Here is a 27,122-nt window from a genome sequence, read left to right as displayed (position 1 = left end):
AGGCAACAGCCAGAAGAGTCCCGACGCAGGACTTGCTCCGGAACAACAGGCCGTCCTCCTCAGGCCCAGATCCTGGAAACACCAGGCGAGAGGAGTGGCCGCTCCGGGAACAGACGGGACAGCCTGATGCCGTGTGTGGTTCCCGACCACGGCTCAATCTGAGCAAACCGACTCTGGGGCTTTCTGGGGAAACACAATGTATTCTGGGTGCTGGATTTTAGTGAGGAATTACTGTCCATCTGATCAAATGTGGAAAAGGAGTTTAGTTATAAAATGTCACTTAGAGATACTTAGTAAATATTAACAAAAATTTCATAAAGTCATTACTAAAAACAAAAGAGAGGTACTCTCTAATATTAAAAGGATCAATTTGTCAGGGAGATATAAAAATTCCGAAAGTAGGGGCACCTGGGTGGCTCAGTCGGTTAAGCCGCTGCCTTCGGCTCAGGTCATGATCTCAGGGTCCTGGGATCGAGCCCCGCATCGGGCTCTCTGCTCGGCAGGAGCCTGCTTCCTCCTCTCTCCCTCTCTGCCTGCCTCTCTGCCTACTTGTGATCTCTGTCTGTCAAATAAATAAATAAAATCTTTTTTTTTAATTTTTTAAAAAATAAAATAAATAAGAAATAAAAACATGGACCAAAGGAGAATCTCAAAAATGATTTGAGCTGAATGATAATAAAAATATGACATATCAAAATATTATAATGCAGCTAAAATAGTGATTAGAGAGAAATTTATAAATTTAAATTCATATATTAGAAAACAAATGGAAAGCTATCTAAGCTACCATCCAAACAGGCTAGCAAAGGAACAACTAAACAAAAAGAAAGTAAAAGAAAGAAAATAATAAAGAGCAGAATTCAGTTAAATAGAAAATAAATGTGCCATAGAGAAAATTAACAAACCAAAAGTTGGATCATTGAAACAATTCTTAATTGATAAACTTTTTCAAGAAAAATGAGAAAACACAAATATACAATATCAAGAATGAAAAAGGGAACATCATTACTGACTGTACAGATGTTAAAATGATAAGATATTATGAACATCCACATGCCAATAATTGGACAGTTACAGGAAATTAGTGTTTTCCTTGATAAAAACAGCTTTATCAAAACTGACCAAAAAACCTCAGAAAATCCAGGTAGGCTTATTTTTGGTTAAGAAATTAGTTCCCTAACTAAAAACTTCCCATAATGAAAACTCCAGGTCTAGATGGCATCACAGATCAATCTTTCCAAACATTAGGGGGAAAATATCTTAAACGAGCCCTCTCATTGAATAAGGAAATAATAAACCCTTTCAATTCCTTTTTAGGTGGTCATAAATTTAATACCAAAACCTAACAAGGACATTATAATAAAAGAATAGCACCGCCAACTCATTCATTAAAAGAGGCATAAAAATCCTAAACTTTGTAACTCAGATCCAGTTGTACAAAACAATACAATACGACCATGTGACGTTTATTCCAGGAATATAAAGTTGGTTTAATATTTGAAAATCCATCAACATAATATACCACATTAATAGACTAAAAGTTAAAAATACATTATCATCTCAATAGATGCAGAAGAAAGCACATGATAAAATGTTATAACTATTCACTAAAAAATTTATCAGTAAACCAGGAATAAAAGAGAACTTCCTTTAAAAAGCCTAGAGCAGCAGCATACTTCATGGTGAAATATTGAACACTTTTCTCCCTCAGTTTGGGAACTAAAAAAGTTGTCCGTTATATCATTTCTGATCAACATTATACTGAAAGTACTAGACAACACAATAATGCAAGAAAAGGGAAAAAATGTCTAAAAACTGAAAAGATTTACAGATTATGACTGTGTATGTAAGAAATCTCCAGGAATCTACTAGGTATTAGAACTAGTTAGCAAAGTGGGGGCACCTGGGTGGCTCAGCGGGTTAAAGCCTCTGCCTTCAGGTCATGATCCCAGGGTCCTGGGATCGAGCCCTGCTTCGGGCTCTCTGCTCAACAGGGAGCCTGTTTCCTCCTCTCTCTCTCTCTGCCTGCTTGTGATCTCTGTCTGCCAAATAAATAAATAAATCTTAAAAAAAAAAAAAGAAGAAGAACTAGTTAGCAAAGTAACCAAATGCCAAGTCAGTACAATAAAATTAATTGTATTTCTATATACGCAGAATAACTATAAAGTGAAACTCAACAATGTCATCTCTAAAAAACATCACAGATCTAGGAGTAAATCTAACAAAAGGAGTCTCTCATATCTGTACTCTGAAAACTACAAAACACTGTTGACAAGAATCAAAGAAATAAATGTTCCTGGGTTGAAAGACTCGATATTGATAAAATGTTAGGTTTCATGCAAATTGATCTATGGATTCAATGTAACCAAAATTAAAATCCTAGCAGGATTTGCGTGGGGGGTGTGGGTTAAATTAATAATTTGATTCTAAAATTTATATGGTAATGCAAAAGTCTAAGAAAACCTAAACAAATCTTAAAGGACAAAGTCAGAAGACTCACACTACAAAATATTAAGACTTAATATAAAGCTATTGGAATTAAAACAGGGTAGTATGGACTCAGGATAGGCAAAGAAATCAATAAAACAGAATGGAAAACAAAAAATAGGTTTGGCCTGATTTTCCACAAAGGTGAGGTTGCAGGGCCCACCGGGGTCAATTAGATATTCACATGGGGGAAGACTGAATGTTTGCCCACGCACTCCTACCTCACTCCAAGGACACAATCCCTGTGAACTGTGGAGGTGAATATGAAATATTACATTATAAAGTTTCCAAAGGAAAACAGGATACTGTTTTCTGGACAATGGGGTGGATACAGATTTCCTAGAAAGACTCAAAAAAGCACTACCTACAGAAGAAAAGGTTGACTATTAAAGGTTCTTACAACTAAGAAGGTGATTTTCAGATGGACTGGTAAGTTGCTGGAAACACCCGCCAGGGACCGGAAGGTCCTTATAATCCATGTAACCGACAAAGAACTGAAGTCCATCCAGCAGAGGCCAAAAACTCCTACCACTCAAGAAGGGAAAGCCACAACCCAGTTAATAACGGCCGAAAGACTAGCACGGATACTCCACACAGACCCCAGAAAGGAAAGTGGACAGGAAACCACAGTGAGACGGCCCGCACACGCACCCAGTGCCCAGATTGAACAGGACGAGGCCCACCGCTGGCCTGGATGGGGAACAGCTGGGCCTCTTACTCCCGCGGTGGCCTAAAGCTGAGCAGGAGCCCGCCTTGGACCCCGCGAGCTCGCCCCCAGGTGCGCCCCTGCGAGAAGGAGCGCACGGGGCAGGAAGGGTTAGGGTTAGGGTTAGGGTTAGCGCCCATTACTCAGCTCTAGGGAAGGGCTGGCCGGCGCTCCTCTGGCCCCGTGCCCTAACCCAAGCAGCGGACTTGGCGCCCCTTTCCCAAGCTGAGCTCTGAAGTCGACCCTCTTGGAGGGCAGGAAGGTGGAGGGCAGGGGGCCGGAGAGGGCAGGGCGGGACGTGGCGGAGGGTGGGGGGGTGCGGCTCCGGGAAGAGGCTTCACGTCCCGGGTCCCGAGTCAAGCCCGGGCCCAGCGCTGCGTCCCAGCCGCGCGCCCCCGCCCCGTTCGCGCGTCGAACCGCGAGTCCCCAGACGGCGGGCGAGGACGACACTGACTGTTCTCTTCTCCGGGGTCTCCTTCCAGGGAAGCGGACGGGAGCCTCTTCCTCTCTGCGGGCTCCATGCCGGCCTCCGGCAGCTCGCCCCTCCTCGCGCCCGCTCGCGCCCCTGCAAGGAGAGGGGGCGTCGGCGAGGGCTCCGGGCCGGAGGGCATCCCCGCGGGGCGACGCGGGGCGACGCGGGGCGGGGCTCTAAAGCCAGGCTGCGGGGAGCGCAGGTGTAGGGTCGGGGCAGTCTGGGGAGAGAGGGGCCAGTCTAGGTGCGCAGGGGGAGGTCTGCGCTCCCGAGGGCGAGGTGAGGGCGCGGGCCGGGCCGGGCTGGGGTGGAGGCCGGGCGTCCGCGGAAGAGCGGTTCTGGGCTTCCGAGCACCACGTCCGGGAGTCTGGGGCCCGGGGCGGTGGGGGCGGGGGTCGGGGTCCGCGGTCCCTGCGCTGGGGCGGGCGCGTCGGGGATCCCGAGGGCTCGAGCCGGACGGGGCGCGGGGAGCTGTCCGGCATCCGCAGGGGCACAGGGCCGGGGTTCCGAGGCGAGCGGGGCCAGTGCTCACCCGGGACCGGCCCCGTGGCGCGCGCTGCGCCCCCGCCCCCCGCCGCGCCGCCAGGCGTCCCGTGGTTGCCCGGGGCAACGGGCCGGGTTTGCGCGGCGCATTGTGCAAGCCGCGCCTGCGCGGGGAGCCGGGCGCGGGGCCCGGGGGCAGCGGCGCGGCGGCCGGCGCGGGGCGTGGGGTTGCGCGGGCGCGCGGGCGGCGGGGGGCGTCCGGAGCGGCTGCGGCGGGGCCTGCGGGGGTGGCGGCGCGTGTGGGACGCGGGTCGCCGGGGGCCGCGGTCAGTGGCGTCAGCGCTGGACCCGGAGCCGGGGCTGCCGTCCGAGGCGTGGGGGTGGGGGCCGGGGCGCCGGGCCATGGCATCCTCGGGGAAAGACGGGGCGCACCGCCCCGGCTCGGGGTCACGAAGCCCCATCAGGCGCAGGGCTGTTGGTCACAAAGACCCTCCCTGGCGGTCAGAGGCCCCCAAGTCACAAAGAGCGAGAGTCACAACCAGCCCCTGACCCCACCCCACGCCCCTCTCAGACGCTCACTCCTGGTGCCCCACAACGGCCGGGCCGGGGGAGCAGAGACCGAGACATAGTCCCTGGGGTGGCGATGCCAGGCAGGGGGCTGCACACCGGGTGTCCCCACGTGGGCTGTGGGCAATCGCTGCCAGCAGGGCAGCTTTCCCGTCCGGGGGAAGAACGGGAGGGGGACTTTGTGTCCCCAGGGTCATTCGTGGGGGCCTCCCCCGTTCCAGCCACACCCAGTGTCCCACACCAGCCAAAGTCCCTGAGCCCGTCTCCACCTCCTTCCTCCCCTCCGCTCTGTGGACGGGAGTGAGTAAGAAAGACCCACCTACCCTACTGCTCCGAGTAAATTTCTGAAACCTACCTATTATCTTGATTTGGTTTAAAATCATCTTTATTTTGCACTTAACTTCCCAAGATGGCCTACAAGTGAGGTTCCACTCCGCATTAGCTGTGGCAGTGTGGGTGGGCAGTGCCTCTAGGCAGGAAGGGGTCTTTGTGCCCCTTTCCAGTCTTCACTAACAAGCCGCAGGTGCTCACCAGTCCCCACTTCCGCGTGGCCTCACAAAAATCACAAAATAAGGAATGGTTTCACCTCCACCAGCCCTCCTATGCTTTACCTCTCATTTTTCTCAGAACCTGGGCAAAGTGATCCCTGAGAGACCCAAAATGAAAAAGGCCATGTTTACATGTTAGCATTTATTGCGCAAGAGATACTGAACTACATCAGACGCAAATGAAAACAGAATTATAAATTTCTTAAACCCCATTAGCCTCTGTTCCTCAAGCTCTCTCCGAAATAAAGTTCAAGCCAGTGCTAAGCCCCCAGGTGTCTAATTCCGGCTTGGAGACTCCGATTCTCTGTCCCCAGGACAACATCAGCATGGACTGTGCTGACTTTGTCCCAGGCTCCTAGCAGAGCCCCTTGGCCTCCTGGCCTGAACGCCACAGGAAGGGGAGGGGAGGGGGACTGTGGCTGGGGGACCTGTGCGCACGCGTGCACGTAGCTGGGTGTGTGCCCGTGCAGGAGAGAGCCATCGGTGGCATTCGGAAGACAGTCCACCACTCCCGTGTCTCACCTGCTTTCGTCCTGTTTGAAAGCGCCCCGGGCCATGGTGGAGGCTCTGAATGCAGGCAGCCAGTCCCTTGGGCTCGGAAATGAGAAACCAGGGAGGATCCTGGAATCCACCCCCCAGGGCCACACTCGGTCAGCTCCAGACAATCCTCACTAAGGAGCCACGGTAGAGGACCGCAACTCAGCAAGGAGCAAACCTTAGCACCTGCCCCAGAGCAGAGGGCCGCCCCACTCCTTCCACGGGAGGCAGAGGTGGTTGCCTTGGGAATGAAAGCGCGGGCCCCAGGACAGCTGCTGGGACACTTGCAGAGCTGCTCCCAGCTCCCTGCGGTTTATCAGCGCAGTCAACTGGGGGAAGAGCACTGCGTTTCCAGAAATCCCGGGAATACTCCCAGGACAAGGAGATGGCACGGACTAGTTTGGGGACATGACTTTAACTGAAGCAGATGTTCTTCTCACACCACACTGTCTCAGGCAAAGGGGCAGGGACAGACGGAGGAGACCTCCAGCCTGGGCCTGACCTCAGGTGAGTGAGGTTAAGAAAGACTGGCTGGAGGCTGCGTGGCAGCGAGCCCCGCGGAGGGTTCCAGGGGCGTCCGTCCGGCATTGTGAGCTTGGTAACGGGAGTGGAGGCAGAAACCATGACGGGAGGGGACCCACCTGCCTCGGCAAGGCCAGTGAGACCAGGAAATGGGCCCCAAGTTTGCAAAGCCTTGGACATGGCCCCACCCCGAAGAATGCTGAGCTGTGATGTGGCCCGGGTCACGCTCTGTGTGGGTGCTGACCAAGGGCTCAGGAGCTGGAGGGCCCCTGGCCAAGGGCAGACCAGCACCGCTGGCGCACACCTCTGCGCCCCCGGTGTGACACAGACACCAGCGCCACGGAGCAGGCAGGGTCCTTCTGCCACGACCGGGGCGAGCAGAGAGAGGGCAGACACTGGGGCACATGGGCTTCACAGAGGGACAGCAGCCGTGCGCCCATGGCCCTGGGGACAAGGGCCTACCCTGACTCGTGAGAGGCGACGGGGACACGCAGCTGTGCTCTCATCAGGAACCACACTGGCAGGCCGGGCCCTGGTCCACACCCGTCTCAGAAGAGAAACCCCGTTAGACTCACGTGGGGCCGTGTGTGTCCGCTCAACACGAGCAGGCCAGGGGCGCCAGCCCGGAGCCGGAGGAGTGAACGGGGGCTGGCCACTCGTCCCAGCCTATGTATCAGCCCCAGAGGGCCTGGCTCCGCAGGGGCCCGGGCTCGCCTGCAGGCCCCACTGCTCACGAGGGGGGCGCCTCAGGGCCAGGAACCTACAGACCAATAAGCAGAATTAAACTACTCTAAGAAATGAAAACTCCACCTTGCCGCCGGGCCTGGCTGCGCAGTGGTCGCTGGAGGACCACGAGCCAGGTTCCTGCCTCAGTCTCCCCAGCCCGCGCTCACTGGGCCATCTGCACCACGACGGCCCGCCAGGCTTTCTCCTTGTCGAACTCCTTCAGGGGGCTTCTGGACACCTGTGGCCAAACAGGCAGAGTGTTATTTCCCCTGCGCCCGCACCCCCGCGGCAGCAGGCAGGCTGGAAAGCTGTTCACTGGAGAGCTGCTCTCATCTGTGACAACACAGGAAACAGCACAGGACCCCGGGGGTGGGGAGGCCATGGACGCCCCCGCCCCTCCACCTCCCACATCCCCCCCCAGGGACACAGCTGGGCGGGGTGGGGGGGGAGGCCACTCGGGCGTCCGCCCCACAGACATCCAGCACCTGCAGCACAAGCATCTGCATACAGCAGGCACCCAATAAACAGACACCAAAGTGCAGGAATCAACAGGGTGGGTGAGGGCCTCCAAACTCTTCCTGGGGGGAGGGGGAGCCCCCCTGCAGAGAAGGAGCCTGAGGAGAATACTTGAGGCCAAGGTCAGCAGATGGGAACAGGGAGGCCAGCCCCCTGGGCCTCTGCACCTGCTGTTTTGGAAACTGCTGGGGGCGCTAACTCAGCAGTCAACACAGAGGTGCCCCACCCAGACAAGGTGGGTCTCTGGTAGGTCCTGGGGGCAACGCCGGGGGTCCCGTCCGTGCGGGAGACCAGCCCTCACAGATAAAAAGCAGGAGAGGAAATGGCCGTGGATCTCAGTAAGAGAGAGCACAGGGCAGGACGGAGGGCCCGGCTCGCTGAGCGGGGCCCACGGCGGGAGCTCAGGCAGGCACAAAGGCCAGTCCACAGCATGAACACCTCACGGGGAGCGCACTGACCCGCGGCCTGCCAGCCATGAGGGCCTCGAGCTGGGCGGAGGGGCTGGCATGAACCTCCAGAGCCTGCCGGCCGAGGTCACTGACGCCACACCTGTCGGGGTGGGTGGCTGCCCCCGAGAGGGGCCGGGGCAGGACCCCCGCGACCTGCGTGGGTCCTGAGCAACTTCCTGTCCGTGTCTGCGTGAGCTCGGTGCACAACACCTTTTCAGGAACAGATGTGAGCACCGAGCCGCCCCACCAGCCGGGACGGTCCCCACAGCCGCTCACCTCCCCCGCAGGGCGCTCGGGCGGGCCGGCCTGCACCGTGTCCCAGGACGCGGCCAGCTTGAAGCGCACGCACTGCATGACGGTACCCGTGTTGAGGCTGGCCTGGAGCAGCAGCGCCAGCAGCAGCAGCAGCAGCAACACGTCGTAGGATCGCTGCGGGGAACAGGGTGGTGAGCGGTGTAGCCCGCCAGGGCTCCCGGGCTCCCCGGCCTGCGGCCTGCGTGGGACAGACTGCTTCCGCCGGCCAAGGGAGGCCGTGCAGGCAGTGCCTGGGCCCCAGGCTGAGGACGCAGCTGAGCTACTGTGACTCAATCCAGGTACTAGCCCTTCTGCACAAGGATTTCTGTCTCACCAACAGGAGGCTCTGCAGCCCTGGGTTTGACAGAGGACACGAAGATGGCCCGGGGGCTCCCCGCCTAGTCTCCCGTGCCCTGACACCACCGCCCATAGAGCCCCATGTGACGACACAGAAGGCGTCCCCGTGGGGTGGAGCCCCCGGCTGTGTAGAAGCAGGCCGGCCTGGGACGCCCGGGCCACGGCCCACGAACGCCATCCACCTTCCCACAGAGCTGAGCCTGGCGGCTGCTGGAAAAAAGGCTTCTGAGGAGCGCCTGGCACCAGCAGGGGGACGGGAGGCAGAGGGAGCCTTGGCGAGCAAAGGATCCTGGGGCGCCCCCGGCCCTCCCAGCCCAGGTGACCTTCGGCAGAGACACAAAACCCCAGCTCCGCACAGTGTCACTGTGGAAACACCGCTTCTCAAGTTAACATACAAATCTATCCACGGCCCAGTTTAAAAAAAAAAAAAAAAAAAAGTGCTTTTGGAGCCAAGCAGCTTGATTTTAAAACCCACACAGGAAAACAAACACACAACTCAGGGACCCTGAGAAGCGGTGACAGCTAAGCAGGCAACAGGCCGGGTCAAACGTGAAGCCGGTCGGCAAACTTCCAGCAGCACTGGCTACGTGTGAGAGTGGCGGGCACAGAAACAGGCCGGCAGGGCCGGGAGCTCCGCTGCGAGCAGGGCCGCGTTTCCCCGAAGGGCAGGGAAGGGGCCGTTCCAGTCCCCGGAGTCTCACAGCCTCGTGCTCCAGGTCAGCTCCTGCCAGATGCAAGCACCAGCCTTTCTCACAGCGACGGAAACTCCAGAAACAGCAAAGGAAAAGACCGACCAACTGAACAGCATAAACAGAGACGTCCTCAGGACAGAAGTCACAGCTGGGTGGGGGCCAGTGTCTGGACCCAGTGCAGACAGCGCCGGTCTCCCAAATACCGGTCGAGCGCAAGACCCCCGGAAAGTGGGCAAGACACAGACGCAAAGTCCACTGGGAATGACAGGCCAGCACCGTCACACACAGTCCAAGGCCACGTGTGTCCAGAGAGAAGCCCATGGCAGCCACACCAGCGCACGGCCTCCCCCGCGTGGCAAAACCGGTGACGAGCCCCAGTGCCAGGCTGTGGAGGAACGGGTGCTCCCTCCGGCCTTGGCTGGGCCACCTCGGGCCCAGCCGCGCGTAGAGGACGAGAGCCGTGAGTCCGCGGTGGCGCTTGGAAGGGCAGGGCACCACCTGTCACAGCGCGTCACGCCGCATACCAGCTCGTCCGAGCCGTGGACACGAGACCCAGGCGTCCGTCACCCTTCCTCACCCCTCCGTGTAGAACAACGGCTCGGGCGAGGCCGGCCGCCAGGGCCTGCGCCAGGTGCTGGGACCGGTGTCCGCAGGCTCACACTCGGTCATGGTTGTTTCTGACCTGCGAGAGGCCCCGACCCCAGCCCCGGCCCGAGCGCTTCGGCAGCTGCTGCCGAGCCAGGTGGAGGTGACCGCACATGCCCCGGACCCTGCTCCCACCGGCATCCCAGGAAACGGACCCACACGTGCGAACGTCTTCCAGACACTTAGCCTGGACTCCAAGAGTCAGTGTGCGGGGGCAGAGGCGGGGACCACTGATGGACAGACTCAGCCAGTCCCGCTCCAGAAGCTTCCCCCGGGAGGCACGCCCTCGGGTTGGTCTGTGTGCACTGCCCGAAGGCCACACTGCGTGATTTCAGGCCCGTGACTGCCGCGTGGGGCTGTGGGCGTGTAGGAGGAAGTCCTTCCGGAAATGCCGAAGTCCTCGCGGGGAAGGTCCCGCTGCCAGACCCTGGCCAGTCCCTTCAGATGCTTCTGAAAAACGACATGCCTGCGTGTGTGCTCCCAGCCGTCATGTGAACACACGTGTGCAAACGGCACGCAGCTGCTGGGGATCTTGGTGCTCAGGAGTCTTTCCGTCTGTCTGTGTGTCTGAAATTTCTCATGACAGACTCCTGGGAACAAACAGCACATGCACCGGCAACAAGCCGAGTTACCTCAGTGACAAGCCTGGGGCCGTGAGTCTGAGCCCACGGAGGGACTGGGAAAGTCCGCATGTTTGTGGAAAGGCCCTCAATTCTCCTCAAATTTGTCTAGAGATGAAATGGAATTCCAACAAGCATGTCACACACCCACACGGAGAGCGGGTTCTACCGCGGTCACGGGAGCAGCAAGGGCCGAGAATCTCCAAGAGAGCCGTGAAGAAGGGGTGTCCGGGTACGCTGCGACACCAGACAGAACAGCCCAAACTTTGAAACAGAGCAGACTGTGCGGAGCAGGGCTGGGGCGGCCCAGGCATCCGAGCAGGAGCACGGACACCTGGCTGTCCCACAGAAGCGAGTCCAGGGCTGCTCAGGCCACACGTGGGAGCAGCTCCGGCAGGCTGACGCTTGGCCAGGCCACCTGTCCTGGGAGACCCTCCCGCACAGCCCACGGGGCAGCAAGGCCACGTCCACACGGGGTTCCGAGCGAAAGGAGCACATACCTCCACGGCCGGCGGGTAGTCTTTAAAGATCTCCAGGATTCTCATGATGCTGAATGACAGGTACCCAGAGGCGGTGAACAGCAGCGGGGACGTGAGGCTGCAGATGGCGATCAGCATCTCCACCTGCGGGAGAAGATGGGCGCTCGGCTCGGCCGGGCCAGCGGGCCCGGGAGCCACAGCCGGCACAGGCGCGGGCCGACACTGGCGTCTGCACTCCGCCCGAGGCTCCTGCTAGGGTCTGAGCTTGGTCTCCCGTGAACTCCAAGTCCCCCCAGCTTCCTCACAACTACCCACTCTGTTGGGCGAGGGACACACGTGCAGCTGGCCTCTCGCAGTGGCGCGCAGACTGTGCCGCCGGCTGGGCCGGGCCGCCAGGCACGCGGGGCTCAAAGTATGAGTGCGGGGAGTTCGGGCCCAAACTGAGTGTCTGTCGCTGTCCGACAGCGGGTCACCTGACAAGACGCAGGACGCAGGTTGAGGCTGGTATGCCGGCGTCTGCCCCGCCGAGTCCCAGGACTGTCTCGGGACCCCCCCACATTTCCGCAGATAGTCCCACCCTCCAAACAGCACCCGCCAAGCCTCCCTGCCCACCCCGCCACCCGGTTCCTGCTGCTGCTGCCATGGGGGAGAGCTAGGGAAGGGGCCAGGCAGGGCCACACTTACCAGACACCTGCTGGGGCACTCGGCGGTGACGTGACTGGCGATAGCACTGGGGAAACACTAGGAGGAGAGAGAACACGGCCTCAGAGGGGCTGGTGGGGACAACTGCTCCCTGCGCGCTCCTGTTTCGGGGGCCGGCGGGCTGGGGCTGGGACGGACAGGAGAGGGGCGGCTCCGCAAGGCTGTGGAGGAGCCGGGGGAGCCGCCCCGGGGTTACTCCGTCGGCCGAGCCGGGCTGCCTGGCCCTCAGCAGCTGTGTGCGAGCCTGTTGACACAGAGATGTCCTCGGGCACCGCGCTCCGCCGGCACCCACCATGCAGCGCTCCCACGGGTTCAACAGCACCGCTGCGTCCACATCCGCCCCATCGCCCAGTAACATCCCGCCGTCTCCGTGACCCTGCTTTGTGCTGACCAGAGACCCTCGCCCTCCACGGTCAGACGTGGGCGTTTCTGAAGAGCGCACCGGCTCGCTGCAGGCTGGCCTCGGCCGGGTGGACTCAGAGGCCACCAGGACCACCCGCCGTGCTGACTGCTCCACGGCGCAGGTCCCCTGCCCCTTCGGTGACACAGGTCTGCTTCATCTTACTGAATGGATGGATTTACTCTGACGCCATCTGGGTCTCACAGTCCAGGAGGGGGAGGGAAGCAGGAGGACACATCCTTCCCAAGGAGAGCAGGGCTGGGCCTGCTGAGCCGACTGAGCCCTTGGACCAAAGTGTGTGCAGGTGCTGGTTAGCCACACAGCCGCACGGGGAGGGACACACCCACGCCCTGGGTGGGCATGGCTCGGACCCCTGGACACTGGGATGGCCTCTGCACTGGCTTAGGGCTCTGGCTTGAGGATGAGCGGGACACAGCAGGCTCTACAGCAGGAGGACAGGGAGGAGCAGCCCTCTGACGGCCCCGGTCTCTGCAGGGGTGTGTGCATGGCTGCAGGGGCGAGTGGGGCTGGCCCGGAGCCTGGGGTGAATGTGCTCCAGCAAGCTCTCTGGTCGGAAGCAGAGGGGGACCTCAGGACACGGAGCAGTCGCTTAGGAAGAAACGCAGTGGCCCCAGCATGCCGGAGCAGGGCTCAGGTTTGCTGGGTGGTTCCTCCAGCCCCAGGCCCTGGACAGCAGGAAACTGGCCTGTGGCGGGGAGCTGTTCGCGCGCGCACACACACACACACACACACACCCACCACTGGCCCGGGGACGCCACAGGAACAGGCTCCCAGTCAGGCCCCAAGCCCTAGACCCTGGCCTGGTCTATGACCTTGGCCTCTCCTACTGGCCGCAGACCGCCCCTCCCTACCAGGGGCCGCCCGTGATCCTTTCCTCTCCGCGCTCCGCATCTGGGGGCGTAGGGGGCGCCTGCAGAGACAGAGGCCCAGGGAGGCTGGTCTGGGGAGGACGGCCACACCGTCCTCCCCACGTGCTCCCTCTCCCCAGGCTCTAGTCCTTGGGAGGGCCCTTGGCCATCATTCCCAGGGCTCGGCCAGGCTGGGCACAGGCGCCCACGGGGTTGCTCTGAGCCCTGGGAGGCAGCAGGACTCCAGCCCCAGCGTCCAGAGACACCAGTACCCCCTTCCTGTGGCTGAATTCACAAGCTGGCAGGCAGCACCTCCAGGAGAGCAGGAGGACGAGGCCAGGGATGCTCCCTGTGTCCTGTCCACTCAGACGGGATGGCCCTGGACAGCAGGTGGGACAAACCAGCCCTCCTGCAGGCGCCCCATGCGACCCAGGGACGTGGCAAAGCAGCCCCGGGGTGACCACATCTGGGAGCATGGGGCACGCAAGGGTCGGTCTTAACCATTCCACACGGCAGTGAGGAGCCCACACCTGCCAAGGCCACCTGTGGCTGCAGAGGGGAGACGCTGGGCACTTCTGTTCGACACGAGCAACGTCCCCTGCTGTCAGTGACGACAGACTTGCTCATCAGACCATGAGGCCACCAGAGGTACTCACGGCCACTAAGATCCAAAAGAACGTCACTGAGAGGTGCGGCCCCGAGACAGCATCGTCCACGTTCAGAGCAATGACACCGCCCAGGACGGCAGAGACGCCAGCAATCACCTCGATGACCTGGGGGGCAGAGCACACAGGCGGGGTCACCCAGGGAAAGCGTCTTGCGTGCGGCCGGCGGGCTGGGGTGCGACTGCTCTAAGAGCGCAGCGCAAAGGAGCCGATAGATGGACATGCTGAGGACAACCTCCAAGAGAACAAGGAAAAATGCATAGTTTCCAACTCAAAACTGGTGGGAAAAGGAAAAAAGCAGAAGGAAGGGTGACACTCCCACCCGTCCAAGGCCGGCGGGACAGGCCCCGGCAGGCAGAGCAGCGAGAAAACTGAGAGGCGACAAAACTCGGCACACGTGGCCACATGGTGACGCGGCTGCCCACGAGGGACGGCGTCCACGAGGCCACGGAGAGGACGGCAGGCCCACACAGTGCCAGAAGCACCCCCAAACACAAGTGGGGCTGAACGTCAGGGCAAAAGGGCACAGCCCACAGGGCCGATGGCGGGAGAGCCGGGCCACTGACCCGGTCAGCGCAGGCTTTATGGCGAGTGCTGGCGGGGGACTTGCTAAGTGATGACAGAAGGAAACCTGCACGTGTCCAGGGACAGAAGCTCCAGACACCGCGGCGGGGAGCTACAGAAACCGGGAAGGCCACACTCAGAACGGGGGTTATCAGAACAAGTGGGAAACACCCAAGTCGGAAACAGGTGCCCAGAGAGGGTGGCCACGTCACCCGCTTCCAACCAGGATCCTTGTGAGAGGAAGCGGGTGAACCTGAGGACCACCCCAGAGAGCAGGGGCGCACTCAGGACGCTGTGTCACACGACCCTCCCCACATAAATCAATCCTCGGGCAGAAAGGGAAGTTCATCTCACCGAATAGGACTTCAGGACGCGGGCAGGAAAGGCCACTTCGTACAGCATGTTGGTGCCGTCCGGCATGGGACCCTGAGAGGAAAAACACGTTTGGCTGCTGACGTCGCAGGGGGCAGGGGTGCACCGCAGGGGGCAGGGGTGCCGCAGGGGGCAGGAGTGCCGCAGGGGGCAGGGGTGCACCCCAGGAGAGCCGCTGCCCCCACTCTCTGCACCGAACCCTGTGCTCTGAGGTCAGAGGCTCTCCCTGCCTATGTAAATGGGATTAGTGGCGGCGCTCGCCATTTTCAAGGTGACACTTGCTGTAGACTTTGTCTCTGCGTGGGCAACGCCGGCCCCGGGCCTGGACCAGAACCACACAGAGGCAGGAGGTCGCATCGCACCTTCCACTGTGTTCCCTGCAGCCCTGAGCCTCCGGACTCCCTGGAGACGCAGGGCTGTGTGGGGCGCCCAGGGGCAGGCTTCCGTCCCGCCGACCTGTGCTCCGGGGCGCCAGCTGGGGTCCTGCGCAGCCCGGGGCCGGACCCACCTTCTGCTTACGGGGCGCCTCGCTGGACCGCGCTGAGATGATCACTGTGGCCGCCATGAAGATCTCCAGCAGGAGGAGCAGAATCAGATTGAAATTTATCTGCCAAAAGAGACGACTCTTCACTTGATTTCCATAACCGCAGACAACCCCACAGGCAGCCTCCCCGAGGAAGGCCAGATGCTAGGCACAGGGGCCGCACGCCCCCTCGGACTCTGACTCTCTCTCTCGAAACCATTCTTAGCTCCAGGCCTGGATTTGGCGACCCCCGAGCTAGCCCTTCCTTAGTGGTTTGCCCCTCCTGGGTGTTTAAAGATACAAAAACTGAAGTTCATTTCAAAACTGGGAGACTTTACACAGCTCCGTGCAGGATGCCAAGACCTAAAGAGGCCGGGGCCTCGGGGAGGAGACGGTTCCACATTGTGACTGTGTTGGCCACTACAGAAAACCTGTGTCTCTGACAACAGTCACAGAACAAAATGCTAAAAACAAACAAACAAACAAAACCTAGTTACTACAGTGTAGGATAAGCATGCAAGCTGGCTGACCCGGGGCCCTGGCCGCTCACCCCTCTGTGGGGCTCCCAGCCTCGGGGCCTCCCTCCCCTGCCCCCACCCCCCAGGGCAGGTGCCCCACAACCAGGGGAGCCCGGAGCCCGCAGACGGTATTCGTGCGAGCCAGTCCTCGGCCTGTTTCCCTGCCTGCCTTCTCCAGTCCTTCCCATGGACACCCTCGTCCACTCCCGCTCTGCCTCCTGGTGCTTCCCCCAGCGGCCCCCAGCCTGGGCACGGCCTGCACCCTCCTTCCTGGGGCTGTGAGGGATGAGCTAGCTTCCCGGCGGCGGCTGTCTCCTGGTCGCAGGCCTCCGCAGCCGCGAGTGATAATAAAACCACATTTAAAATCAGATGAAGTTAGTATGTTTGATCTACAGAACCCTGCATGCAAAATAAAACAGACAACATTTGTTCTTTTATATATTTGGTGGAATGTTAACAGAAACTGACCATCTACCAAGCCACAAAATAGCCTAGGTAAATTCCAAAAAATCTACACAAGCTGTACGTTCTGACTGTAAAAATAACATTAGAGAACAACAAATGGAAGGTTTTAAAAAATAATCCATGGGTCTGTATCATCAGGTTCCTGACGAGAAACCCAGGGATAGCCACGAGGAGGGACTGGAGGAAACCCAGCGGTGCGGCAGGACCAGTGAGGACCAGGGCAGGAAGGACGCGGCCGTGAGAGAGGACCGAGCCCCCGTCCCAGCACCCCGCAGGGCTCAGAGTCAGGGGACGGACACACTAACCACTTGCTAACAACCCGTCCCCATCCCGCATGGGCACGCGTGCTGCCTCTGGCACCGACAGGCAGGCGCTGTGTGGGGAGCGGGTCTGGAGAGGCAAACGGGAGGCGTGCACGTCCCTAGAACCAAACAAGGATGAAATGCTCCGTGTCAGATCAGAGGCTGCTAAGCCGGAGCTTGGAGACAGGGCAGACGCACCCCAGCAGGCTCGGCTGCCAGCCCACCACGGGTGCAGGGCTCCGACCCCCTGCTGGCCCACCCAGAAGCAGCCCCGGACACATGGGAAAGACAGCGCGGCAAGCACAGACAAACCAAAGCAAGAGCTGGTTCTTCCCAAGGATATGTAAGGCAGATACGAGGAAGACACGTGAAATTCCGAAATGAAAAGAAGTTACACATGGCTGTCCAACTGGACAGTATTGTAGAATGAAACTCGACCATTTTCTTACACCACACACAGAGATAAACTCAAAATGGATGAAAGGCCCCAATGTGAGGCCGGAATCTATCAAAATCTTAGAGGAGAACATAGGCAGTGACCTCTCCAACATCGGCCACAGCAATGTCTTTCAAGACACGTCTCCAAAGGCAAAGGAAACGAAAGTGAAAATAAACTTTTGGATCTTCATCAAGATCAAAAGCTTCTGGGAGGCGCCTGGGTGGCTCAGGGGGTTAAAGCCTCTGCCTTCGGCTCAGATCATGATCTCAGGGTCCTGGGATTGAGCCCCACATCGGGCTCTCTGCTCGGCAGGGAGGCTGCTTCCCTCTCTCTCTGCCTGTTTCTCTGCCTGCTTGTGATCTCTGTTTGTCAAATAAATAAATAAAATCTTTAAATTAAAAAGAAAAATCAAAAGCTGCTGCACAGCAAAGGAAACAGTCAACAAAACAAAGAGGCAACCCACGGAATGGGAGAAGATATTCGCAAATGACAGTACAGCCAAAGGGTGATACCCAAGATCTAAAAAGAACTCCTCAAACTCAACACACACAAAACAATCACATCAAAAAAATGGGCAGAAGACATGAACAGACACTTCTCCAAAGAAGACATACAAATGACTAACGGACACATGAAAAAATGTTCATCACCAGCCATCAGGGAGATTCAAATCAAAACCACAGTGAGACACCACCTTACACCAGTTAGAATGGCCAAAATTAACAAGACAATAAACGAGTGTTGGAGAGGATGTGGAGAAAGGGGAACCCTCTTACACTGTTGGTGGGAATGCACGTTGGTGCAGCCACTCTGGAGAACAGTGTGGAGGTTCCTCAAGAAATTAAAAATAGAGCTTCCCTATGACCCTGCAATTGCACTACTGGGTATTTACCCCAAAGATACAGATGTCGTGAAAAGTGCACCTTCCTGTGGGGCCATCTGTACCCCAGTGTTCACAGCAGCAATGGCCACGGTCGCCAAACTATGGAAAGAACCAAGATGTCCTTCAACAGACGAATGGATAAGGAAGACGTGGTCCATATACACTATGGAGTATTATGCCTCCATCAGAAAGGATGAATACCCAACTTTTGTAGCAACATGGACGGGACTGGAAGAGATGATGCTGAGTGAAATAAGTCAAGCAGAGAGAGTCAGTTATCATACGGTTTCACTTACTTGTGGAGCATAAGGAATAACACGGAGGACATGGGGAGACGGAGAGAAGGGAGTTGGGGGAAATCGGAGGGGGAGACGAACCATGACAGACTGTGGACTCTGAGAAACAGTCTGAGAGTTTTGGAGGGGCGGGGGTTGGGTGAGCCTGGTGGTGGGTATTGTGGAGGGCACGGATTGCATGGAGCCCTTAAAAAAAAAGAAGTTCTAGATCGCACACATAAAGCAGTGAGCAATGTTGGGGCTATTACGTGCTGCTCATTTTTGAAAAACTGCATGATATGGAGAAATTTTTGATAAAAAGATAAACGCCAAACTTTGGCACAAGAAGAAACAGAAATTTGGGCGCCTGGGTGGCTCAGTGGGTTAGAGCCTCTGCCTTTGGCTCAGGTCATGATCCCAGGGTCCTGGAATTGAGCCCCACATCGGATTCTCTGCTCAGCGGGGAGCCTGCTTCCCTCTCTCTCTGCTGCCTCTGCCTGCTTGTGATCTCTGCCTGTCAAATAAATACATAAAATCTTTAAAAGGAGGAGGAGGACGACGACGACAACGAGGAGGAAGAAGAAACAGAAATTTGTTGCTAATAATGACGTCCTCCCTCAGCAAGGGCTCGGGATGGAGACTCCACCGTGTGTTCTACCCAACCTTTAAGCAGCAGTTTGCTCTGTCACGTCGTTCCTAAACACAGAAGAGACCACTGCTGCCCAGTTCACTTTACAGCTCAGCGGAAGAAGGAAGCGCCGGCCGTGTCCGCAGGTGGTGCGGACATCCTGAACACAACGCCGGCTGGTCAGCCCATGCGAGTATCTACAGTAGTCCGGGAAAGAAGGCTCAACACCAGAAACACTGACGCGTCAAACAAAGCAAGGAAAGAGCATCTTACAGATGCAAAATCAAACTATGAAACTTCAACACCTGTTTGGGTTTTTTTTAAGATTTTATTTATTTATTTGACAAAGATCACAAGTAGGCAGAGAGGCAGCAGAGAGAGAGAGAGGGAAGCAGGTCCCCCTCCAAGCAGAGAGCCTGATGTGGGGCTCGATCCCAGGACCCTGAGATCATGACCGGAGCCAAAGGCAGAGGCTTTAACCCACTGAGCCACCCAGGTGCCCCTACACCTGTTTATATTTTTAAAATGAAAAGGTCACGGTAAACTGGCAGGTGAAGACAACATTAACTTAGCGAAAGTTACATCCAAAATGTAATGGAGTCTTTGACTGCAACTCGTGTGGGGTCAGGAATAAGACAGAGACGCCCCACCGTTTCCCACAGTGCTGGAAACCTGCCACAGCTCCTCAGAAAGGAGCCAGATGACGCGCTCACCCGCACATAAATCCCACACAACCCACAAAAACTGTGAAGGATAAGAAAGTTCAGCAAAGTTTCCAGACACAAAATCAACTGACGAAACACCTTCTTATTTAAAAACCGCACAGTGTGAACATTCACCCAACTGAGTACCCAGCAGCAAGGGCCGACCTCCTGGTCGATGATACGGGACAGGGTCGCTTGGGGAAGCTGGGCACGCGCACAAAGGAACTTACCTACCATCTGTTCAAATTATTTTGAGTCTTAAAATATTTCCAAATAAAGAAAAAATTAAATCCCCTGTCTCTGTACTCCAATAATCCATCTGAAAATGTCATTTGAAAAATAAGATACCCTACTAGCAACAAAAGCTGTAAATGATGTAGGGATTACTCGCCCAAGATCCACAAAACACTGAGGCCCTAAGGATGGACCCAGAGGATGATTGGAAACCATGAGAGACCGCGGAGGCCTCTGCACGGGGTGAGTAACAGACCAAAGAGGCCACTGCTCACAACGCCATTCCACAAACTTGAAGGGACCACAACGCGTCCCGGGACACTTGCTGAGGGACTCGGTAACCCTGTTCTGAAGCCCCCTTGCAGCCCGAGGGCTCGGCACTGCGGGAGGGGAGGGGGATGTGTGGCGCCCGGGGTGGCCCCGGAACAGATGGGGTGGGGTTCTACTGGGGGGGTGCTGAGGGGGACACGGGGCAGCTGTCAGGGAGCTCGGGAGCACCGGGGATGAGACGGGGGGACGGAAGTCGTGAGCGGCTGCCCCTGGGGTCCTCCCCGAGCACAGCGGACCCGGGAAGCTCGTGGGGTCTGGGAAGCCTGAGCCCTGAGCAGGGGTGTGAGAGCCGGGCTGCCCCAATGCGGGTGTAGGAGACCCTGCCGAAGTGCGTCCCCATGGGCCTGCTCCTGGCAGGGGGCAGGAAAGCTGAGCCCCCTGGACCCACCCTGAAGAGTTTGGGGAGACGGGACGCCCCGGGGACGCCGCACAGACCCCCAGGGGCTGAACGAGGACGGGGGGGGGGGGCGGGCGGGCTGTCTTGCGCACACCCTGTGGGGGCGTCAGACGTGCTCGCCAGGGCCGGCCGGGAGGAGGCGTGTGGGAACCCCAAATGGCCCGTCCCACCTGCAGCTATTTCCCCGTGTGTCCTTCCTCAGAACACACTGTGTGCAAGTACGCGTGTGCAAGTGTGCGCTTGTGTGTGCGAGTGTGAGCGTGTGTGTGCGCACGCACATGCGCAGCCCCAGACCCTGGAGTTTTGGGCATTAGAACCACATGTCTTCGGTGCCACAGACCGCACTCCCGGTGCACTGTGGCCCGGCCTTCAGGAGCCAGGAGCCCCCACAAGGCCTGGTTACCCCAGATTCCTGCACGGTGGCCCAGGTGGGGTGGAGAGCAGAGCTCCAGCTCCAGGGCCGGCAGTGCTGCAGCCATGGGCCACGCTGGAGGAGAGGGCTGGGGGGCCTGGAGCTCTCCGCCTTGCTTTACCCCGTGTGTGCTGGGGGGGCGCTGTCCAGGGACACTGAGGATCTGCTTCGGTTCGGGGTTCTGGCACCAGCCCCAGAGCCGCCAGAGCCCCAGTTCCTGGCCAGGTGCACATGTGTTTCCCCAGGGTCTGCCCTGCCAGGGTGGGGGGGCAGAGTCTCCTCCCCGTGTGTCCTTCCTCAGAACATACGCCGACACCAGACAGTTTCCACACAACATGAGAGTCACCCTGGTGGGGGGAGGCAGGCCCCTCTGCCTTCCGTGGCTTCCGGCCTGCCACGCGCTGCTGGGAATGGTACCTCCCTGTGGCTTCCGCTGACCTCCTGTGACGGCAGCAGGGCTGAGACCGCCTCCAGCCGCCTGGGGCACTGTGCCTTCCTCCTCGGTGAGGACCCTCTCCCACGGACCCGCAGTGGAGTGCCCCCACATGCCCTGGGAGGGGTCCCCCTTATAGCAGGAGCTCCCGTGACTGCCCTGGTCGGGCTCCAGCAACACCAGTGTGTTCCATGTCCAGGGCTGCTCTGGGCTGGCCCAGAAGTGGGGTGGGGGAGACTCCCTTGCCTTCTGGGATGGCTGTTTAAGAACTCCTGGTTGTGGGGTGAGTCCCCAGCTGTTGTCCAGGGGCTGCCATCCCTAGCCCATGATCACGATCGGTGCCGGGTCCCGCTGCCATCGCAAGGTGCCCCCGCGTGGCACGTGCTCCTGGCAGGACTGATCTAACGAGGGCATCCTGGTTCGCCTACGAGTCAGCCTCACAAACCTTCTGATCTCATCCCAGGACCTCCACATTTAACTCCATAAAATGCTTTTGGTATTTGCATTACAGTTTCCAAAACGTTCTGTTGCTGGTACAATTGTATGCTGATTTTCACGCCCAGCAACCTTGCTACGTGCCTGAGTTTAAGGTCAAGTCATGGGAACCCCCTCATCTGCAGACAATACCAACAGTAGTGTCCCTGCCAGGTCCATGGGACAGTGTTCATACGACTGCCTGGAGGACTGGCCGACACTTCCTCGGGGCCACCGCACTCTCTTCCTGCCCTTGAAAAGAGGGAGTTCAACATTTCCCATAAAGCAAGGCTTTTTTGTCTATCTTTTTGAGGTAACCCTGAGGATTCCTCTCTTGTAGGACACTCTGCTGGCATTATGGCTTACACGCGGAGTTTTCGCCACTTTTCTTAGCGGCACACACACCAGCAGTGCACCTTGGAATCAACAGCATCACAGATTTGACAAAAAACGTTGTAAAAGAGACTCTCAAGATGTCATCAACAAACCCATGGAACCAGCGCCACAGTGCAGAAAAGACCACTCTCGAACGCAAAAACAAAACTCCAGCCTTGCTGGACTCCAAGGCTCGGGCGCGCAGGCCACGTGGCTTCTGCACCGTTGCAGCCCAGCGGCTGCCCCCTCTCAGGCCCAGACTCAGCAGGACCAGAGCCCCCGGCTCCCCCCCGGCCCCCTCCCCGGCAGCAGAAGGACCCGCCACCCCACCCGGACTCACGTCTATGGCTGAGGGCTTCACAACCAGTTTGCATCCAAACCAGATTAAGCAGGTCGTGGTGATGGCAAACGTGGACACAAACAGGATCTGGAAGTTGGGGATCTGGAAGGCACGACGGGGGTCACTCTTCGGGGCATAACTAAAAACTGATGGGCTCGTTGCACCAAATTCCACGTCATTCATTAAAAATCCCCAGAATGTGCTGCAGGAGGACGAGCCGGGGCGAGGGCGATGGGGTGGCTTAGTCAGTAGAGCGCCAGACTCCTGATCTCACTGTCCTGGGTTCGAGCCTCGCGTTGGACTCCGTGCTCAGTGCGCGCCCGCCGGAAGGCCTCCCTCTCCCTCTGCCCCTCCCTCCGCTGCTCGCCCACGTGCATACGCACTCTCTAGCTCTCTCCCGCTAAAATAAATAAATAAAAATTTAAAAAGAACACACCTAGCCTAGGAGGGTACACTGCAGCCCCTCGAGGCCGTGGGGAGGGTACGGGAAGCCCTGTTGTGTGGGGCACAGTGGCTGCCGGCAGTGTAGACACCCCTGTCCACACGTGTGCAGACACATACAGACACACGCACACAGATGCACACGGATACACACATGCACACACGGGTGGGTGCCCGTCAGCCCTGCAGGCGGCCTGGGTCTCCTTTCCCACCCCCCACCTGGCACGTCCCGCCCTCGGAGGCTCCCGCACAGCCCGGAGCCGCGCCCGCAGCGCCCGCACCGAGGCCTGGACTCACCGCTCTGATGTTCCTCCGGGAAACCCCGAAGCTCACGATTGCTGAGGGGAGACACTGCAAAGAAACCCGAGCTCCGTGAGCCACGGCCAACCCCTGCCGTCCCCCTGCAGTGCTCACGCTTCCAAATGACCCCAGACCTGCCAGCCAAACAAGGGCCGCCTGTCGGAGGCACAGGTGCTGGCAGCAGCGCAAGGTCTCAGAGCTTTGAAAATAATTTATTCTGGAAAAATTGTAATTTTTCTGAAGGGACAGAAGAGGCAGAAAACGAAAGCTCTTCGTGCTGAGCGCACTCCGAGCCAGCCATCGCCAGCTGCACGAGCTCAGGGTTGTCCTGGCTGGAGAATTACCCCAGAAGGGAAACTCATCTCTGTGTGAAGAAGTGGACATGTGCAAGAGTCCCAGAGCCCTGAGGAGGTTCTTGTCAGAGACCCCACAGTTGGTCCCCACAGAAGTGGAGGACGAGGAAGAGGGCAAGCGTGGGGGCAAACTCGGGGTGTCAGGGTAGTGGGGCGGTGGAGGGAAGGGCACCAGCCTGGGCACCATGGTGCCAGGTGTCGCCCCTGTGGACACCAGGGCCCCCGCAGACCCCACGAGCTACGGGGACAGAGCCTGCAAGGGCAGAGGGGGAGCTGGCAGGAGCGCATGGCTTGTCTCCTCAGCCTGTCACTTCTGAGGGGGAAGGGTACCCCCAAGGACTTTGCTGAAATGTCCAGCCTAGGTCAGTGCTGCCCGGGAGCATCTGGGCCAGACAGCACTGGGACCCCCAAGAAGGGCCACTCCGGTGGCGAGAAAGGGCCACCGAGAAGGCCCCAGAGACAACGGCAGGGCAAGAGTCCAATTCTCTCAAGGAGCTTTGTCCTAAGGGAGCAGAGGCCGGGCGTCCTGCCAGCAAAGGGACCCCCGAAGCGGTGTGCAGCTCTTAGAAACCCAAGCGCCGTTTCCTGCCCGGGAGTCTGCAGCAAGAGCCTCAGAGAGGCCTCAAATTCTATTTGAAACTAAAGTCACAAGGGGAGCAAGTGACAGCAACAGGCCAATCTTGGAGCCAACAACTCCCGACAGATGGCCGCAAAGCACAGGCGGGGCGCCCGAGGAGCGGTGCTTACCGAGCCTGCCGCGCAGCGTAAGTAATCCATCTCCGAGGGAAACACGTTCCCCAGATAGAGCGAAAACCCCGACGTCACAAGCAGACAGCTCTGCAAAACAGCAGCACGGCTCAGGGGGCGAGAAGGGCCCGCTGGGCCATCGGGCCACTCGACGACGAGTCCTCCGGCCAGGATGGCCAGCGCGGTCGCCGGCTCCCGCCACACCCGACTCCTCCCCTTCTCTCCCAGTAGGGTCAGACCGAGCGGGAAGGGAGACGCGTCTGTCAGAATCTTGAGCAAGACATGGGGCTTCCCCTGTCCCCAAAACGTACAGGTCCAGGGGCCTAAGCGTCCCACCCTCAGGGCCAGTCATGGAGGCCGGGACACAGCGCCATTCCGCGCTCTCTGCAAAGCTGGCCCAAGCGGACAGCCAGGAAATGACCACGAAGCCAAGGGCTTCCCGGCTGTGAGGGGCACCCGGGCCTCATGGCAGGCCTGAGAGATGGAAACGTCGCCAAGGTTGAGGCTGTGGGTCTGGGCCAGGGTCGTGTGTGCCCCACCGTGAAGGGAGCATGGGGTCCGGCAGCCTGGGAACAAGGGAGAACACGGTACTCACCTACGAGGAGCTACTCACCCCCATCAACACGGAGAGGACCCACGTCTTGTGGGTGAGGCACGGGGGCAGCCTCGTGGCCAGCTGCAGCTCGCTGGGCTTGGCGTCAGGGCCGTAGCTCCCGGCCTCAGGCCGTGCCCGCTCCAGGGTGGGCGTCCTGTCGTAGCCGAGCTCCTCCCTGCTCTGCTCCTCCCGCGTCATGGTGCTCGGGCCGCAGACCCCGGCATTAGAGGCCACGGGACCGCGGCTCCCGGGTCCCCTCGGCTGCCACTGACGCACCAGCAAGAAAACGATCGTTGATTCCGGCCGGCTCTGAAGAGTCGAGGTAGAGGAAGCTGCTCTCAGTGAAAAGTATCGTCCGTAGGAAAACACTGTGAACCTGAAGAGGACAAGGACCTCTTCAGCCCCCAGTGCCCCAGCGCTGAGCGGCCGCCAGTGCCTCTAGGACGCGGGCCCCCCGCACCCCCAGCCCACACCCACAGTAGCAGCCCCGCGTCCGCTCGAGGTGCCCAGCGAGCCGAGAGCCCGAAGGCGCCCACCGTGTGGCCGGCGTGCTTACCTCCGGAGGCTCCGGCCCTGGTCTCCGGGGAGTCAGCAGCCTTGGTTTCCAGCAACTGCTATTCACGCAGAAACAAAAGGGCGGCAAAGCCGCGCCGTCGCCTCCCGAATTTCAATGAGACTCGAGAGTGGGACGCTGAGCTTCTGGGGCAGTCGTGTAAGGGCAAGGGCATCGGGGCCAGCCAGCTCCGCTCGGGGCCACGGCGGGGGGTGACCGCCCACCTGCGAGCAGTGTGCGGAGCTCGGGAGCCTGGTGGGGTTCAGACTAGGAGCTGCATGTTCACACCCTCTCGGGCGGCTGGCCCCGCGCTCTGCGGCCCCAGAGGATGACCCGTCACCACGGCACACGCACACGAGTGCCTTCAATGCAGGCAAGACCCTTGACCTGCTCGGAACGGGGACTGGCTGGTTCCCGCGGCAGCCCGGCACTCCCACGGGCCCTTTATTTCCGCTCACTGAGCAAAGAGAAAGGATGGGAGTTTCCTTGCCCGGAGACACTGGCGCCCTGACAGTCACTCTTTGTGGGCACGGAAGCCATAAAACGGCTCAAATCAAAGCATTCTGAAAAACTAGCTCCTCCAACTGCAAATCCACATGGCGCTGAAGCAAGGCGCGGGTTCTAGGTAACGGGCTGCTCTGTTGTCCTCCTCACCCACCAAGCAAAGACCAGAATTTTCTCAAACTACAACCTGGCAAGTCAAGAACAGATTTCCAACAGATTGAAGACTCTCCCAAACTTCTTCACTGCCTTTTTGTTTGTTCTGGTTTCTGGTGAGAGACAGGCTGGGTGGTGCAGAGGGAGGAGAGCGAACCTCCAGCAAACGCTGAGCAGAGCAGGGAGCCCGACACGGGACTCCATCCCAGGACCCTGAGATCATGACCTGAGCTGAAACCAAGAGTCGGACGCTTAACCGAGGGCACCACCCAGGCGCCCCTCCCCCACCGTCTTCTGGATAACTGAATTAGGAGGAATCTGTCTAACAGGATGGAACCTTTTGTGTTTTCTTTTGAAGAAAAAAGTCAAGCACATTTCAGCATTCCTGAAGCTTTCCAAGGTGGTTCCAAAGAAACGGGACCAGGCCGCCTCGAATCGGAGACTGTGGAGCAGCCTCCTCGAGTCCGGACTGGCCGCCTCGAATCGGAGACTGTGGAGCAGCCTCCTCGAGTCCGGACTGGCCGCCTCGAATCGGAGACTGTGGAGCAGCCTCCTCGAGGCTCCAGACTCGTCAGCCCCTGGGAAGTGCGTTCTTGTTTCTGTTGGCAGCGCCAGTTTCCAGAACAAATCGTGTTTTCTCACACAAACTATTGTTCCTAAAATACCCTCCCTCCCTCGTCTGCCTGCTGAGATCCCCCTCCTGTTTTAACATTTTCACCGCCGTTCAGCAGACAGTGACAGAGTGGACAGAGTAGACCGCGTCCTTCCCACGCGGAGTTCACGTTCTAACCGGCGCACGGAGCACACCAAATAAACAGCGTGCTCTGTGACAGGGAGTACGTCGCAGAGTCAGGGCAGCCTCAGTGAGGAGGAGGCAAGAGCGGAGTCTCACCAAGAGCCAGCACAGAGGTGCCACGTGTGCAAGGGTCTTGAGGTGGCCAGGCTGGAGGACGATGGGCCTAGCCGTCACATGAGGGATGAGGCCGCTGTGAGTCTGACTTGGAGGCGGACCTTTTGGAAGATTTCGGGCACAGGAGCATCTGGAGCAGGCTGTGGGGCAGCCGGCGGGGGC

At 58.5% G+C, this 27,122-nt stretch overlaps 3 protein-coding genes and 1 pseudogene across 18 annotated transcripts in view; 1 reads left to right on the top strand and 3 right to left on the bottom strand.

The window, feature by feature from the left end:
- TTLL8 (tubulin tyrosine ligase like 8) overlaps positions 1 to 4,230 on the bottom strand; it is a 48,721-nt gene extending 44,491 nt beyond the window's left edge. For 12 of the 13 annotated variants that reach the window (XR_004286530.1, XR_004286531.1, XR_004286532.1 and 9 more), the window contains exon 1: positions 3,648 to 4,185. Coding sequence is in view for 9 of the 13 variants with exons in the window: in XM_032345845.1 (XP_032201736.1) it covers positions 3,648 to 3,804 (157 nt within the window). In the remaining 4 variants the exon portion in view is untranslated. The other variant, XM_032345846.1, reaches the window with a different exon arrangement.
- On the bottom strand, positions 3,842 to 4,609 carry LOC116592459 (basic salivary proline-rich protein 1-like). The gene has a single exon (XM_032345653.1). The coding sequence runs from the start codon at positions 4,607 to 4,609 to the stop codon at positions 3,842 to 3,844; it is 768 nt and encodes a 255-aa protein (XP_032201544.1).
- Positions 4,610 to 5,390: 781 nt separating this feature from the next.
- On the bottom strand, positions 5,391 to 26,253 carry MLC1 (modulator of VRAC current 1). Of its 4 annotated transcripts, none has more exons than XM_032345839.1 (12): positions 25,397 to 26,253; positions 24,859 to 25,216; positions 24,246 to 24,335; positions 23,143 to 23,196; positions 22,405 to 22,506; positions 15,181 to 15,279; positions 14,655 to 14,726; positions 13,728 to 13,844; positions 11,785 to 11,841; positions 11,122 to 11,244; positions 8,290 to 8,442; positions 5,391 to 7,286 (listed from the first exon to the last, which is right to left on the bottom strand). In XM_032345839.1, exons 2-12 carry the CDS (start codon positions 25,036 to 25,038, stop codon positions 7,212 to 7,214), a joined length of 1,122 nt encoding a protein of 373 aa, XP_032201730.1. In that variant the 5' UTR covers positions 25,039 to 25,216; positions 25,397 to 26,253; the 3' UTR covers positions 5,391 to 7,211. The 4 variants fall into 4 exon arrangements, with proteins under 4 accessions (XP_032201730.1, XP_032201734.1, XP_032201732.1 ...); XM_032345843.1 differs by lacking the exon at positions 25,397 to 26,253 and adding an exon at positions 25,352 to 25,391 and having other exon boundaries at positions 24,859 to 25,217; XM_032345841.1 differs by lacking the exon at positions 25,397 to 26,253 and adding an exon at positions 25,314 to 25,353.
- LOC116592599 lies at positions 20,312 to 22,406 on the top strand (annotated as a pseudogene).
- Positions 26,254 to 27,122: the final 869 nt, after the last annotated feature.

Source organism: Mustela erminea, chromosome 6 (assembly GCF_009829155.1).
Source record: "Mustela erminea isolate mMusErm1 chromosome 6, mMusErm1.Pri, whole genome shotgun sequence".
NCBI classification, from domain to species: Eukaryota; Metazoa; Chordata; class Mammalia; order Carnivora; family Mustelidae; genus Mustela; species Mustela erminea.
The sequence above is the reverse complement of the archived record's forward strand: the minus strand, read 5'-3'. Positions and strand labels throughout refer to the sequence as shown.